At 40.3% G+C, this 16412-nt stretch overlaps 1 protein-coding gene and 2 long non-coding RNA genes across 3 annotated transcripts in view; 2 read left to right on the top strand and 1 right to left on the bottom strand.

The window, feature by feature from the left end:
* The window catches only part of CUBN (cubilin), a 132724-nt gene that overhangs the window by 89395 nt on the left and 26917 nt on the right, over positions 1-16412 (bottom strand). Inside the window, exons 16-19 of the mRNA XM_014875659.2 lie at positions 13565-13725; positions 12859-13040; positions 12040-12196; positions 9350-9537 (exon numbers count right to left, since the gene is read on the bottom strand). Of these exons, the coding sequence (XP_014731145.2) occupies positions 9350-9537; positions 12040-12196; positions 12859-13040; positions 13565-13725 (688 nt within the window). The remainder of the gene's footprint in view (positions 1-9349; positions 9538-12039; positions 12197-12858; positions 13041-13564; positions 13726-16412) is intronic.
* Positions 3264-16412, top strand: part of LOC148225101 (uncharacterized) — a 35709-nt gene continuing 22560 nt past the window's right edge. Inside the window, exon 1 of the long non-coding RNA XR_015802182.1 lies at positions 3264-4930. This is a non-coding gene — a long non-coding RNA (uncharacterized LOC148225101). The remainder of the gene's footprint in view (positions 4931-16412) is intronic.
* LOC148225102 (uncharacterized) lies at positions 4948-7809 on the top strand. The gene is made up of 2 exons (XR_015802186.1): positions 4948-6173; positions 6942-7809. It is a non-coding gene; the product is annotated as an uncharacterized LOC148225102 (long non-coding RNA).

The raw sequence follows: 16412 nt of genomic DNA, 5'->3' as shown, positions 1-16412 counted from the left end.
TATTTCTTGTGTCAGGTCCTGCTTTGTCAGCTGTATTATCTTAAAGTGCTGCAAATCGAGGGAAGGTCCTTCTGCAGTCTATATGAGAAAAGATACTCCTTATGATTGTGCAAGACAATTGGATTTTGGGGTGGTGTGTTCGTCACTCCTGTACCATACTGACTCCAGGAACTGGTGATTCGACTCCCTTCCAGCTCCCCATTGGGAAGAAAGTGCTTGTTCCCCTTCTGTGTATATACTGGTTTTGTAATATATTTATTTGTTCAGACCTTTTAGCCTCCACCAGAAAATCCAAGTGCTTCATAATGATTTTGGCAGACAATTCAACCAGCAAAACATGCAAACGCCTGCAACACACGTTCAGAACCTTAGCCTCTCCGTTTTAGCCAAAGCAATTGCCCAGCAGCAAGCAGAAAGCTCCATTTTATCAGCCTGCACTCTGGCACTGGGTCCAGGTGGGGATGTGCTATTTTTGAATGAATTATTAGGCACAGCTCAATAACTCAATTACCAGTGTCCCTAGGAGCAAGTGTATAGGTTGACACGAAGATAAAAAGGGGAGGTACCAGCTCTCTAAGGGATGAATCCAGCTGTGTGACTGCCCCATAGGGAAGTGGCAGCTAAAAAACATCTGCTGTATATTAGAAGAGGGTTGGGAAAGCAGGACTAGCAAAAGCAACATGAAGGGTTTGGCTTGGGTAGCTCTCCTGGGGGGACACCATGGTCACCAGTATTGCATTTGGCTTTTCTGACTCTCCAGCCTGGAAATATGTCACTAACACCAACAATGATGCCCTGGAGGCCACAGCTGTTCACTTCTCTTTGGAGGAGCAAAGCAAAAGGGCATGACCTGTGTCACAGAAAAGCTCATTACCAGAACTAGAGCAGGGGTTCAAGGACCGAGCTGACTGGAAAATGAGGTTTCCTCTACTTGGAAGAAACAAAGATCTATAAAAAATGGGGGAAATAAACTTGGAATGTGTTCCATTTGGACATACTCGAGTACTCGAGGTAGGGACAATTTTCTAGCCGAGTGCCTTGTCAAGCTTATTCTGTCTTGCAAAAGTGAGCCTTTCAGACTGGTAGTGACTCCATCTGTTCAGTTTTCCTGGCAGAAAATCGGGGGGGGGGGGGGGGGGGGGAAGCAGAGGGGTGGGGGAATTGGATGGATTGTTAGGGCAAAATATCAATTTTCTCCTGGAGAATGTTATTTCTATGAAAAGGCATGGTTTTTTGTTTTTTTTCATTAGGAAAAACATTGCAGAAGAAAAGCCCATGCCTCATCAGCTCTGGGAAAAACTTCCTATATACTCTAGTTAGTCATAACACACAGTCTTGATCAAGAGGTGATAGTCTTCAAAAACAAACTTTCAGTTTTATATGAGTGGAAAATATAGCCTATGAATACTGACAGTTCTCTTTAATTGTACTTTAAATAATACTGTCATCAGATGTCATTAATTCATCATAATAATGAGCAATTATATTAATAATTGTCTCCAACTGAGTCTTGAAACAAACTATATGCTGTCAGAAAACCTTTATACAGGGACCAGCAGCAACAGCCCCGGGCTGTATTTGCAGAACTCAGTAAAAGAGGTGTTGCCTTGGATCAGACCAACAGAGACAAGAGTGTCCCACCCATGGTCAGAGCCTCTAGGACAGTCTGACACATGCAAGTATCCCTTTCCTCTTAGAAATGGGAAAGCTGATATGGGATTGTTTGGATCTAAACACAAGAGGCAGTGATTACAGGTTTCTGAATAGCTCTTCCTGAAAGGAAAAGAAATTTTGGAAAGGAAATTTTGATGGCATTGCCACAAATATACTACCAGAAAACAAAAAGAAGAAAAAAAACAGACAATATAATCTTCATCCAAGTAACAGAATGCACTCTAAAGAGAGATCACCATTAATTGTTAAAACAAGAATTAAGACAAACAAAAATAATTAATTTCCAAGCAACACATTTCCTTCCAGAAAGAATAGAGTGCAACCTCTATTAAGAATCTGCAGGTCTGTCAGCCAGAGGAAAACCCAAACAAATTAAAGCTCCAGGATGTGGCCCCATGTGCCAGCTGAGCACTGCAATGACATCGTTTCACAGAAACAAAGGCAGCTTAAGACTTTGAGTGACTGACTGCATGGAGCCTTGACACTTCTGCACGAACAGGAGAACAAAACAAGGTTATGTTTGTGCTTGGATGATGATAAGAGTTTGCAATTGCCACCAGAAAAAGGCCCTCCTTAAGAACTCATTCTAATCAATATTTTAATATGATTATTTAAATATATTTTTGTCCTAGATGACTATGATAAAAGTCCTTGCTCTGACCACCATAGCCACCTTTCTTGTCTCCACACAATGACATACTTCCACTAATGAACCACTTTATTCCACAGTACAATGGAATTTGACATCAGGCATAACTTAGACATGTAGGCATACCAGTTAATCTTGCTGGGATTTATCTAACATACGGAAATAAATACATGTCTAGTTTTTTAATCGTAAGACTTACTGAGTCTATGTTTTGTCTTGTAACCTGAGCCTGAAACAATCGGAGCCCTTTGAAAATTGTGAGCAATGTTGAAGTCCACATTACATTGGAGTGATTTTTTTAAAAATAGTTTTTCACCTCTTGCATTAGCACTTACTTCCTTCTCAAAGAAAACAAAGATTTTTAACTACAGTCATATCTGCTCATCCCTGCCTTTCTAGGGAAGGTTTATTTATTCAAATTATATGAAACCAATATTTTTTGTTAGTAATGAATGGATTTTAAGAATGCAAGAAATGCAGGGTGTATCTTTGGTTTAAATTTTAAAATTGTTTTAGATACAGGAGTAGGAAATAACTGCTGCTGAAGAAAGAAATGCCTGGGAGACATCCACCTCGTCAGTACATCCCAAGATCTGCACTCAAAACTTTGTTTGTTCAGCATGCCATTCTAAATCTCCAAAGCTCTGTCGGGAAGGCACCTCCTCCCAGTCTGCATCCTGTGCTGGACAGAATCCAGATGGGTCCCTAAAGTGTTTCTGCAGCTTTTGCTGACCAAGGCACTGCCTGGGGATCCACGCCTTTGTGGCAGTGGGATCATGTTCCTGGTGATGAGGCAGTTGCTATTTTGGTAGAGTGACTGCTGTCCTCAAAGCAGAAATTGAGGCGGTTCCTCTGCAGCGAGAAGAGAAGAGAGAGGAAGAACAGAGGAAGCAAGAACCCAACTGCAACTAGAAGAGTTCCAAATATTCTTTCTCCAACAAGGGGCATGCACACTACCATCATGTGGTGGTATTTCACAGTCATGTCTTTGTGTCATGCTTTTTTTCTGAAGGAACAAGTGAAGTCACATTGCTTTGAGCTGGCAGGGTGTGGAAAACGTCAAATCCATGAGGGTCTGACTCATTTTGTGAGTCCAAAAGAGGAGTCTGTGCTGGCTTCACTTGTGCTTCCTGTCATCTGAGGTTTCTGTAGGCACCAGGCAACCCTGCCATCACTACAAATTTAGCTGTTGTGAGGGGTCAGGGATTTTGTGTGCATTTGTAATTTGGTTCTACATGATCTTTCAAAAAGCAAAGCCAAAGTGTGCTTGGATTCTGACAATGCAGGCTATTAGAAAAACAAAAAATTGGAGCCCTGAGCTGGTCTTGTTTAGGGTGGACAGCTTTTTGGCCTGACACTCTCCTTTTAAATATCCAGATCTCTCACTGAAAATCAGTACATGGGCTAAGATTTCGTTGTGCACCAATGCTGAAGCCTGACACAGAAACCTAAGGAGAATTGTCACTTTTATCCTTACAGTCTTACACTGAAGGATTTCTTGTGGAGGCCCATAACTGCCTGAAGGAATTCAGGGATGTGCTGTTGTGCTGCCAGCTGGCATGATAATATGTTAATGGATAGCACTACAGCCTGGCCAGCAGGCTGGGATTTGATGTCTGGGTGCAGGACCTGGGTGGGTATATTTCATACATCATCTGCTTCTCCAGGGAGATGTACTACCAGTGACATTCTGTAAATCAATGCACGGCCATAAGAAAAGCCATTCCCTGTGCTTGAAGTATTCCTGCAGCACTTTAGAAAGACACACTCATAAATAAAATGTAATAATGGAAACCTCCTAATATAATTTAAGCATATTTACTAATCACAAGAGGGAGTAAAACTAGAAACAGGGTAAGATATTTTTATGTTAAGCTAATAAAAAAAGAGGATGACCAGATGAGTGTGAGCAACAATTATCTAATGCAGTATTCCCAGATGGAGAAAAAGGATATTATGGCACATCCCTGGAATGCTACTGTGGTTTAAAAAAGGGGGGAAAAGACATATCCTGCTACCAACAGAAGGAAATGAAACAGTTCTCAGGAGCAGATGCCATATTAATTACTGTATTCATTTGATAATATTCCTCATAAAATCATGCAATGGTATTTTAACCATTTTGAGCCTAGTTGCTGGAACAGTCTGGGCTACTTAAGCACACTGAAAGTAAGCTAGCAAGGCAATGCTCTGGCCCAAAGTGGAAGTCTGTCCTGGCCTGCAGCAGAAGAAAGGCTTTTTTTGTTATCAGGCAGTTGTTTGCCCTCGTAAGATGTTATTTTGCATTAACCCAATGATAATTTCAACACTGACAGTAGATGCACAGACTGAATGGGTGAAACTTGGACAGAGAACTCTGAAACTTGTCTTGCTGCCTGACAGATTTTGCTATCTGCTTATCAGGCTGCTGGCATCTTGCAAAAGGCTGGGCAAGGTCTGACCTTGTCCTGGTTCTGAGCAGCACAGGGTTAACTTTTTGCAGTAGGTGGGAGGGGGCATGGCCAGGACATAGGGGTTGCTCTGTACCGCTCACTTTATTGCCAGGAGACAGGGCCAGGAAGAAGGGGCTCCTTCTGGCTTAGAAAACCTGGCAGAGGGAGCTGTCAGGTATTGTCTATTACAGTTTGGGGTCTTTTTCGCCTGTATGAATAATTTATTTTCTTATACTCTTTGTCAATAGTATTTTTGCTGATACTGTTAATTTTCTTATCTCAACCCTTGATCTTTGCCTTTTGTGCCTCCAATTGGAGGGGGAAAGGGGAACAGTGCATAGCTTTAGTGGGAGTACTAAACTGGAGAATATAATTCCTAAACCATGACATCCCTGCAATTAATAAAAGTAGATGCTAAACAGACTGGTCATGAAGGGACAGTAGTACTTTCTGAGCAGAAGAACATCGAGGGATATTGTCACTGAAAGACAGAATGATCAGTGGTTTTCAAATAATATTTTTTTGTATAAGGAAGGAGTGTATGTCAGTTCTACAACAGGACTCTGATCTTCAGGGCAAAAAACCATTACATTCTCCCTACTTTGCCTCCCCAGAGATTATGTTATGCCATACCAAATGAGAAGGCATTTCGTCATTAAGGATGAGGAGTTAAATATGTTCTTGTTCGGCTAATAATCTGATGAATGCAGAGGAAAGAATGACATTTCTATGTCATTGCCTGCAATATCTCACTACTTACAGCCCCATGACTCCTCTAGAAAGACTAATGTCAGGTTATTTAGCCAAGGCACAGCAAGCAATATAAGTTAAAGACCATCCAATCTAATTCCAGTTAGTGTAGCATCACCAGTAAAGAGTTGCTATTTGATATGCCTTGTATCTTATAATTGTCATTTCTGTACATCTTTAGCAGAAGCAATTAATCTCATACTCTTGCAACTTCACTGCAAAACTCCTTCCAAAATGTCACACATCCTATGAGCATTACTAGCAATGAGCCAACATCCTCTGACAGGACATGAAACACTGCACAGTGCTCATTTGCTGGGAAAGTGCTCATATGAGATTCATGCTAGAGACTGACATAATAAAAAACTGCAGTTTTTCTTCCTTCCCACATTGCTGCTTCTCGGTTTCTGGCACCTACACACAGAGGCAAGAATTGCCACAAAATCAGAAGAACAAAGCTTTTTCCTTCCTACTTGACACAGGTATAAATAGTGGTATATGCTAAAGTGTTGGAGATGCAGGTCCTGCCCAGACCAGACCAAGCTGGAGTCACCCAATGTTCCCTGCAGAGAGAGAATGCTGCTAACCATGAGTAACACCTGCCAGCTGGTGGAATGGTGGCCTAGCTGACAAGAAGCATCCCATGATCAAAGCAGAAAAGGAAATAGGTAACACAATACACAGATGACTTCTCATTGTACAGATGTGACTGAATTTCAGTCTGCAAGAACTGTACTGTACTTACTTGTACTCACTGGACATCTGACTGTATTTTTCCTCCCCTTAAAGTGAAACAGTTATTTGCTCTATGGCATGATAATATCTTTGGTAACCAAAAATCACTAGGAATACCCGTGTGTAGAAATTTTTGGTTTTGACATTACACATATAACTTCTGACTCATATATGGACTAAGCCAGAGAGCAAATAGGTAATTAACTGTGTGTATCTGACTGAATTAGTCATCAGGCAAAATGCTCTTTTTATGTGGGTTTGGGTCAGAGTGGAAGAACAGGCCCTTTTCCAGTAAGGAGACTGGGACCTAAACCGTTGTGTCCAGCAGTACTCAGGCAAACAGCTTGCTCAGTCTAGCTGTCCCCATCCCACCAAGCACCATGATTTTCCCCTTCAGAATTCAGAAAGATTTTTAAAATATAGCTCTAGTTTGAGACTATAAAAATCTGTCCACATGTCCATAAATCTGTTTCTCACAGTAACTTTTGAAAACATCTTTACTGCTTTTGGGGTTTTTTTGCAACTGCCATTTCTTGACTGTAGTTTGCTAAGACAGGCTATGTCTCTGTCATAACACCTCTGCAACATTTAGTCTTGTCCTTTTGCATCATATATGACTTTTCCTTATTCCTTCTGCCACTACAACTGTGATCATCACCTAATTCAGCCTAACAGCTAACTCCTGTCCTTCCTGTCCCCAGCCTCCCAGCAAGTAGGAGGAAATATTGTCACCAAGCCTGCCATCTGCTAGCTGCCACGGAGCAGCATGCTGCTACTGTCAGAGCTGCCACAGAGCTAAGAAGACAAAGAGAGTGTTGCTGTCTGCTGTAAGGGCTTGAGATGGGAGAGCTGCTGCCACAAACTCAAAACAAGATGGGGGAAGGGACACTAAAAAGCTCCCGGAGAAAAAAGCACTTGATCAGCACCAGTGGCTACTCTGGTTCATGTGTGTAGCTACATGGAAAATGTCTGAGCACAGCTTCCCATTTCCTTCAGGACAATGGGGAGGGACTCTGCCATATGGTCCCTGCATCACCTACTTAGACTACAGTGAACAGGTTTATGTCTCTATTATATTCATCGAATGCATCAGATCTTTCCCCTCTTAGACCTCGCTGCAATACAGGAATCTCAAAACTGATATGTGGCAGAGAAATAACTTATTTTAGCTGAATAGATATGAGGTTTATTTTAATTATCCTTTTTTTTCCAATTTACAACAGTGTCAGACCGCATATGGATTTCAAAGAGAAAAGTCCCAAATATCTACAGTCTGCTTAGAAAGTGAACTGTACACTTGTTCCAGATGATTCCCCCTTTCCCCTACACCATAGCACATTCCCAGCCTTGCCAACATGTTCCCCTTTCGCAAGATGCAGGGTGGGAGCAAACACTATTCAATTCCCTGGCTGGTTCAGCCTCACTCTCTTTTTACACTATGGCACATATTTGTGCAGCATGCAACAACCCAATGAGAACATCTTTTCCAAGTGGTATTTCTTAATGGCATTTGGAGAAAGATTTGTAAGTACCGTTACATGAATTGCAAATAAAAGCCTCCTTAGCACACTTCCATGACTTTATTTTCGCCTTTTTCTTTTTTATACCTCTTTCAGTCCGTATTTTCTTGTATTGAAAGCACTGAAAAGCTGTTAAGCAAAGAGTGCTCCTGTCTCCTCACTCTCTCCAGCATGTTTTATTTCTGTTCTTTTAAGTGCTTTGGATCAGGTCCTTGCCCCTGGCACTATTCCTCCCCCCTTGACTTATGTCTAGAATAGTGTCTTCTGGCAAGTTTCTTGCTCCTCACAGGCTTGCTACTGTGTGCAGGGCTCCTGCCTTCCATGGGTCAAGGCCTTAGGCATCTTGAGACTAGCACTGGCCTCTCCACTTGGCTCCAATGTTTCTTTTTCAGCCTCCTCACAAAAACAAACCAGAACTCAATTGTTAGTTCTCAATATAGTGCTCCCTTGTTTGCTTTCTTCACATGACTATTCTTTTTTTCCATTCCTGGCCAAAGAGAGAAGAAAGCTGGAAGAAGATCACTTTTGCCCATTTATTACCAATGCTGAGCTGTGAAAGCTGCTGCAGTAATGAGGCAGAGGGAGTGAGGGAGGACATCTAAAAGGAAGAGATTAGGTCATCAACCAGTCTGTTGCTGAACCTTCTGCAATACTCAGGTGTAAATATCCCCAGAAATACAGGTACTATTCCATAGTCCTCTCCCTGTCTGTAAGTAGTCTTCTCTAAGGTTTCTCGAAATGTCAGTTGCTCTTGTGCAAAAATGTAAGTAGAGCACAGGGCTACATGCTGGCATCCTGTACAAGGGTGAGATCTGGACGATGAATTAGTCCAGCAGAACACCAAAATTGTAGGCAGGAGATTTTAATCCACATAACTACCCTCTACATCCTACAGTAGTAAGTACAAAATTGAGAGAAAATAACTTTTCAGTTTTCCTAGAAATTTTTGAGGCAACTTTTTTTTCCCTTGAAATATTTTTTTGAGAAAATTAAAATAAAGGGTACTTGGCTTTAGATTGACTCTATGGTTTCATTTGTGTAAAAAATTCACATTTTGTTTGTGGGTGCATTAATTTTGTTTTTGTCCCTTTAGAGATACAGTGATATGTGAAGTATAAACAGGAGACACAGCAAGCCTCCCTTTGAAAATGTAGATATTTATCAAAGTTTTTGAACATTCCTCACTCATTCTCAGATAAAAACAAGAGGAAAATAATCGGGCTCATTGCCTTTTTGCAATCCATTTACTAATCTCAGGATTTCCCCTCCTTTGCATGAAGCTGGAATCATAACATCTCGCTCTGCCCATAAAAGCCAGTGCATATAATCTAAGGGGGAAATTAGACTGTACCAAACCAGACACCTGAGAGTGATTCATCCTCTCCGAGGCACACACCTGCCTTAAGGTAGCAGTGCTTCACTCCCTGCTGATCACTGAGGAGACAGGGCTAATTAGTTTGGATTTAACACTTGAGCTTTAACGGTAACATTTAGATAAGACAAATTTCCCCTTGTTCTTCTGCAATCTTATTATTTTTCTTTATGGTTAAAGACTTGATTTTTCTTGTTTCTAGAATCTGGGCACATACCTTCAAGAAGTCACGATCACAGTCAGATCCACCTTCTAAATCAAAGGCCGTGAAGCTATAGTTGAGAGTGTTCCCCTTGGTGGTTTGGATAGTCCAGCCACAGTGCTCATTTAATGGGTAATTATTTGGATAATTTAAACTTTCCAATATGCCATGGCTACGATTAACAGTCAGCACATCACGGCAAACTGAAAAAAAAGTGATAATAGATTTTTTTTTTTGTACAGTGTTATTAATCCAATATCTCAAAAATTACTGATTTAAGTTACTGATAAGCATTACAGGGTGAGAAATATTTTTATTCAGATTAGAGAAGCTATGCAGAAAGAGAATGGTGACCTATTGAAGAACATATTTTATATTTTTCAAACAAAATTCCAACTATTCAAACTTGAATCTTTCATCATTATTATGACCTCCTTTTCTGACACATGCAGACTCATCAGTATATATAGTACATATGTATTTTTGGCAGTCTTCTTTAAGTCTAAGTATATTAGTATGCATGAAATGCCTTTTTTAAAAAACTAATTGTAGAAATGTACTCTGTCATTTGAAACAATTTGGGGAGGTGCTCAAGAAATATTAACCCATAGATAAAAGTGGTTTATTTTGGCTAACTAGGAAAAAAAATATGATCCCTGACTAAAACAACCAATGGAAAGCACTCTATTAGTATTGGGCTTTCTAGCCCCAGGAAGAGAATGTGATAATGAAATTTCTTTAAAAAGAGCCGTGATTTTCCTTGTGAGACATTCATCAGCATCCTAGCGTAAGAACTGGACACTCACCTGGAATATAAGAGCTTTCCTTGAACTGCAGAGAAAATTAAAATAGACTAAACTGGGTAAAGAACAAAATTACAGTTATGGCATTAGGTCAGCGATTCTCATTTTCCTGTATCCACCTTTCCCTAAAGACAAAAAATATCAATGTGGGAAATCCCTTGTCTGGAGAGAGCATACAATGTGTATTGGGAGTAAAGCAGTGTAATTAATGCACAGGGAAGAGGGCAGGGGGCAGGGAGCAGACGAGGCTCTTTGGTTTGTGCAGCAAATCTGCAGTGTTTGAACAGCAGAAATAGCTGAGATTCACTTGCATAGCTGTTCTATTGTCTGTCACTACGGATAATACACCTACCTCCTGCACATTTTTTTTATTCTATTCAAACGATTTAAAGGTTTGTGTTTTCAGTATTTCAGAATACGTGGGATACAGCTGAAGGTCAGGGTCAGGTGGAGTGGAGCTTGCCTGCAAAGCTACACTGAAGCATATGACTTTTTGAAAGGGCAGGATGAAGAGCACAAAATGGGTTTTGAAGAATGCAAGATGGGTAAAATCTGCTACACCCCACCATCAGAATTTTATTAGAAACATATCAGGCACAAAGGTGCCTCTGAATGGTAACTTGATACCATGTTTTCCTTTGCAACGTTTTCCAACTAATCATTAAATTTCTTTCATGTACATGTAAATGTATCTGATATCTAAGCATCCTTATTTTACAACATACTGCCTACATAATTTTAGCTTTTGGGCAAGTCATTAAAAGCTTTCTCTGATGCATCTTCAGGAATTAAATATGAATGTAAATCACATTATCTGATAGCTCAGGTTCTACATCTGAGTGCTTTGAAAGTGCTCTTTCTGTTTAATTAATGAAAGGCAGGGGGAACCTTTTCTAATATATCCTCTTGACATTGCAGTCTGAAAAGTACATGGTAGATGAATGTGTAATGATATCTGTAAGGAATGAGGGAGCCAAGGCTCCCTCCCTCTTCTAATTACTGCGTGTGTTACGTGTGGATGAATAGCTCTGTTTTTTCATAATCCATTTACTATTGTCTAAACCTAGGACAACTTCATGTCTATAAACCTACAACAATCTTTGTCACTTGGGCATGTCGTATTTAGAGGACACAAAGATACTTGCAAATCATTTTATATGTGATGAAATTACATATCTTCCAATGTGCATTTAACTGTAAAAAAATTAAAAGTGTATAAAGAGAAAAGTAAACATCAGGACTATATTCAGATTATGACTGGGAATAAAATTACTTTGTCATATGTCTTCTTGTATTTTTCTCCAAATGCTATTATTTTGATATTTCTGGGGTAGTACTATTTTACAAAAAAAATGTTTGCAAGAAAAGTATTACCCTTACCACAAGATAGAATAAAATGAATCTTTTTAAAATGTTCCTGATGGGCTAAATTATCCCAAGCACCCATAATGATGCAATTTGGCCGACAGAAACTCAATTATCCTTTGTCATCCTGCCTCAAAAGCAGCTCTAAGATCAGAGAATCTTGCTGTATCTGCCTTCTCTTTTAAAAATTCAGGAGCCTGATGGAGCAGGAGAGCAAGAACAGTCAAATCCACCCTGTTATGGACTTCCAGCACTTGTTATTCTGAGTAAATCTAGAGTGGTAAGTGCCACTGGTGCAGGTAATAGAAATAGAGCCCCCTTATTAGCTTTCCCCTGAGGAGGAGACAATCTCCATCACGGGTAGATGGGCAGATAAGTTTTAACTCTTTGTGTTCTGTAACTGTACCAGAATAGAAAATCTGGGTTGTTGGTATGCTCTATACATTTTACCGTGCTGATAAATATATAAGATAATGGGCTGCAAGCAGTTTCACAGACAACATGAACTGTAGAAACATCCAATCTTCCTTTACTTACCCTGTTTGTATTTGGCTAAGAAACCTCCACCTTGCAGACTGTTGTCTGTCCTTAGTTTTACGTACACACTGTCTCCACTGGAATGGACTGTTTGTGGTATCTGATTCCCACAAAATTTACCTAGCTGTCTAGCATTGCTGCTGTTGCCATCATATATCTAAAAAAACCCAAAAACAAAAAAAGAAAAATGAAAATATAATAAAGCTGATGACATTACAAATCCGATTAACTTCCCCCTGATAAATGTCTGCTTAGGGAAATGTTACTAGGTATACAAGAGGTTAAATTCCATTTCTGCTCAGAGGAAGCCTGGCAGGCATTTCAGAAACAAGCAAAAACAGGAAGCCAGTAACTGAACACTAGTGGGTTTTTAGGGGCTTAGTCACCAAGAGGGGAACACAGGACTCCATTTCAATTTCATTAGATATATTCAAATGATTTTTGCAACAATTCAAATATGAGAGTTGGGATTAACAATATGGTTATTGACACCGTTGTGCTTTGTTCCATGTAACTTACTAAGAAAGCATACTGTTCAAAACACGGAAAATGTATAAGATACAGACAGATTCTTGTTTCTATCTATGAGATTCTTTCTATCTATACATAAATGCTTTTCTTTACCAGCAGCTACACAGACACTGCTGCCTTGCCTCTCGTGGCTCCATGAGATGAACGTAGCACATCAACATGGAGCTTTCCTATCCTGAGTCTGTTCACTTAGGAATATTTGCAAACCAAGGCCCTGTGTTTTTCTTGGCCCTTGTACCCAGCATACTCATCTGCCTCCTGTGGAGCCAAGTGTCACAGGGCACCCACCGCTAGGTAATCGAAGCTGCACTTCTGGTGATATTCCAGATGGAACTGCTCAAACTGGATTTCAAATGGACTTCCTCGGCTTCCTTTGAGCAGCCAGTAGCACTCTGAATTGTGGTAATATGGCATAGGGTAGTTGGGAGACATGAGGACACCAGAAGCTGTTATGAAAGTCCCACCACAACCTGAAAACGGCAGAGAAAGCAAACCAACATTTAATAACGAGAAGAACAGAGAATTAAACCTGGTGTGTGCAATTCTCACTACTGACCTTCACATGCCCTGAACATCTTCAATAATGCCCCAAAAATCTGATTCAGCCATAAATGTTGTAAGCAGAAGAGAGCCCACAGCAAATAAAAGTATTAATTATCTAATTTGAAGGGTGCTTCTGATAGAGAAGAATTAGAAATTAGAAACCTCTTCATTAAATTCTTAATTACTGCTTTCCTAGACATAAGAGGAAATTTAAGCTACTGTATATCTAGGGAATGGTATGCTCTTCTCTGTGGTAAAAAAAGAAAGCCCAAGGATCAAGAAATATCCTTGATCTTAACAGCATGCATACATGTCACTATATAATTAGCAGACAGACTTTAGAAGATTGGAAGCAGAAAAATTGTGAGGAAAAAGGTGAGAAATTAAATACAAACAAAAGATCAAAAATAAGATGTGTAAAATAGTTCTATACTTGATGCAGTCATTTTACCTGCTGAGGTACCATCCCACTCTGCTGAAAATCCCTGTCTTGTGCCAAATACGTCACTTACAAACTTTATCCACAGCTTGTTACCATGAGAGATTATAATGGGAGGCAGGTCTGTACCACAGTATTTTCCAAGAGAAGGAGAAGTTTCATAGCCTCCATCTCTAGAAGGGTAAAGAAGAAAAACCTTTGGTCAAAGAGAGATACCATGAGAAAGGCTAGCAAATCAAAAATCTTGTGATTCCTTCAGGCCTGGGAAAGACTAGTCCTGGCTCTTCAACAGAAATACTGCTGCCAAATACTGAGTCTTGTTACTTGAAGTATTAACCCCTACCACAACCACCTGCCTGCTGGGTATGTCACTCTCATCTCAGCAGCCTGAGAGCATGTCAACACAATGGCAAGCTTGAAAAGTGTCTCAGGTAGACTATATTCTCTATATTCTGCAAGGTGACAATCATTGGGGCAGCCAAAAGTAATCTTCTAATTTGAAGTAGTAATTTTCTCTCTCCTCACTGTTTAGCCTGGTGCAAACCCAGATGAGCTGACTTATTTAAAAAACATGTTTAGTTGCCACCACACAAATGGAAATTCATTTCTGAATTCATTTCACTGATGTGATGCATGTTTTGAAGTATTTTCTTAGTCTTCAGAATTGGTTCTACAACCACTTATTTTCCTGTTTTTAAATTAAGTAATATTTCCAGTAACATTTTTTAAATATTGTAATCAGAATTCACAGCTAATTTTCTGTTTTGCCTCCTGCACATGCCCTATGGGAATAAAAAAGAGGGTAGCAACCTGCTTATCAATTGCTTCCCGACCTTGTCATTAAGCACTTTCAAGCTACCAACAACCTACAGGTCAGTAGGACAATAACAGATAATGCATATCTATATATGGGTGTGATCTTCCTATGATGCTTTTTAAGTGGACAGTAATACTTTCAATTGCATATTCACAGGTTTACAGCTGCTTTTGAGAAAAAATTCTACTTAGCCTTTGCCACCGTTTTCTTGTCATCCTCCCAGCTTAAACTCTTTGCTGCTGTCTCATGTTACTGGCAGTTGAAGAAATGTGCCAGAACCTCCCCTCACTTGCGTCTTGGCCCCTGCAGCTGTGGTCAGATGCAATTTTCTTAGTTGACTGAATGCAATTTATCAGAGGACATCTCAGGACAAGAAATGAGAGTGGCATTTCACCTCAGACTTGTGCAGCTACCCCATTTAACAGTATCAGGTTGGAAGAGACATTCTAAAAATCCAGTTATGGCAGCAGCAATGTGCTGGGTTGCACTTCAAACGTTCTCTCCATATCTTAAAACCTGTTTAATCTTAAAACCTGATGAACTCTTTACAAGGAAAACAGAGTTAGATTTATGCTAAAAATAAATGTTTTCAGTCCCTAAGGTGAAAAATATCACCCTGTTGACAATTTGGACCACTCCAAATTAAAGTGTTAATTGTTAAAATAAAGTTAGATTAAATTTAATCTCAGATTGTTGTTTTAAAAAGAAAAATAAATGAAACACTTTACTTAGAAAATATTGAAAAAGCTTTTTAGGTTTTCATAACCTAAAAAGTTTTTCCAGTTTATATGTACAGCTAAAAACCCAGATAATTCAGCTGGAATTCAGAATCCCAATACTGCAACTTCAGCACACAGATTTTTGTTTGGTTTTAAAAAGAAAATACTACTTGCCAAGGAATAACCCATACAGAATATCTGGTATAGTGTTCAGGATGAGCTTTATCATGGTGCTCAGTGAGGTAATGGAAACTCTTAGCATGCTCAGACTGAAAAAACACACTGCATTCTGCAGATATGGTTCACCCAGGGAGCTGGCTCATGAGGACAGGAATGGAGGCACCAACACTGCAAATTGCAAATCCGTCTGCAGCCACACAGCAGAAAGGATATGCACCTGGTGCTGCTGTACTGTAGGCAGGTAACCTTCCTGCAGATATTCCTTTCTTCTGTTTGTCCTGTAAAATTCCCTAGAATCACTAGGTTAGTATTCTAAGTTTAATGGTCATGCCAATAGAGAAAAATATAGCAGATTATTTACATGTTCCTCTCGTTACCTCCTAGAGTAGCTGCTGTCTAAAGACTATAAACATAAAACAGAATATAGAATAGTTTGGGTTGGAAGGGGCATTTAAGGGTCATCTATGCCACCCAACTCTGCAACGAAGTTACATCTTCAACTAGATCAGCTTACTCAGAGCCTTGTCCAGCCTGACCTCGACCATTTTCAGGGATGGGGCATCAGCTACCTTTGTAGGCAACTATTCCAGTGCCTCACTACCCTCACTGTAAAAAGTTTCTTCTGAACAATCCAAACTTTCTCAGCCTGTCTTCATTTGAGAGTGCTCCAGTCCTCTGATTGTCTTCATGGTCCTCCTTTGAACTTGCTCCATGTCCTCATGCTGGAAGCAGCACTCCAGGTGGGGTTTCTCTCACCAGGGCAGAGCAGGGAGGCAGAATCTCCTCCCTTAGCCTGCAGCCCATGCTGCTTTGGATGCAGCCCAGGATACAGCTGGCTTTCTGGGCTGCAAGGGTACATTGCCAGAGCCTCTCTAATTTTTCATTCACCACCAGCACCCTCAAGTCCTTCTCCACTGGGCTGCTCTTGATCTGTTCACTCCCCAGCCTGTATTGATACTGAGAGTTGCTCCAAACCAGGAGCAGGACCTTGTACTTTGCCTTGTTGAACCTCATGAGGTTCACATGGGTGAATTGGTCAAGCTTATCCAGGTCCCTCTGGATGGCATCCTGTCCTTCAGGCATGTCAGCTGCACCACTCAGCTTGGTGTCATCTGCACTTGATCCCACTGTCTATATCATTAAT

Source organism: Sturnus vulgaris, chromosome 1 (genome assembly GCF_052056855.1).
Source record: "Sturnus vulgaris isolate bStuVul1 chromosome 1, bStuVul1.hap1, whole genome shotgun sequence".
Taxonomy (NCBI): domain Eukaryota; kingdom Metazoa; phylum Chordata; class Aves; order Passeriformes; family Sturnidae; genus Sturnus; species Sturnus vulgaris.
This window is presented reverse-complemented; position numbering and strand designations above follow the sequence as displayed.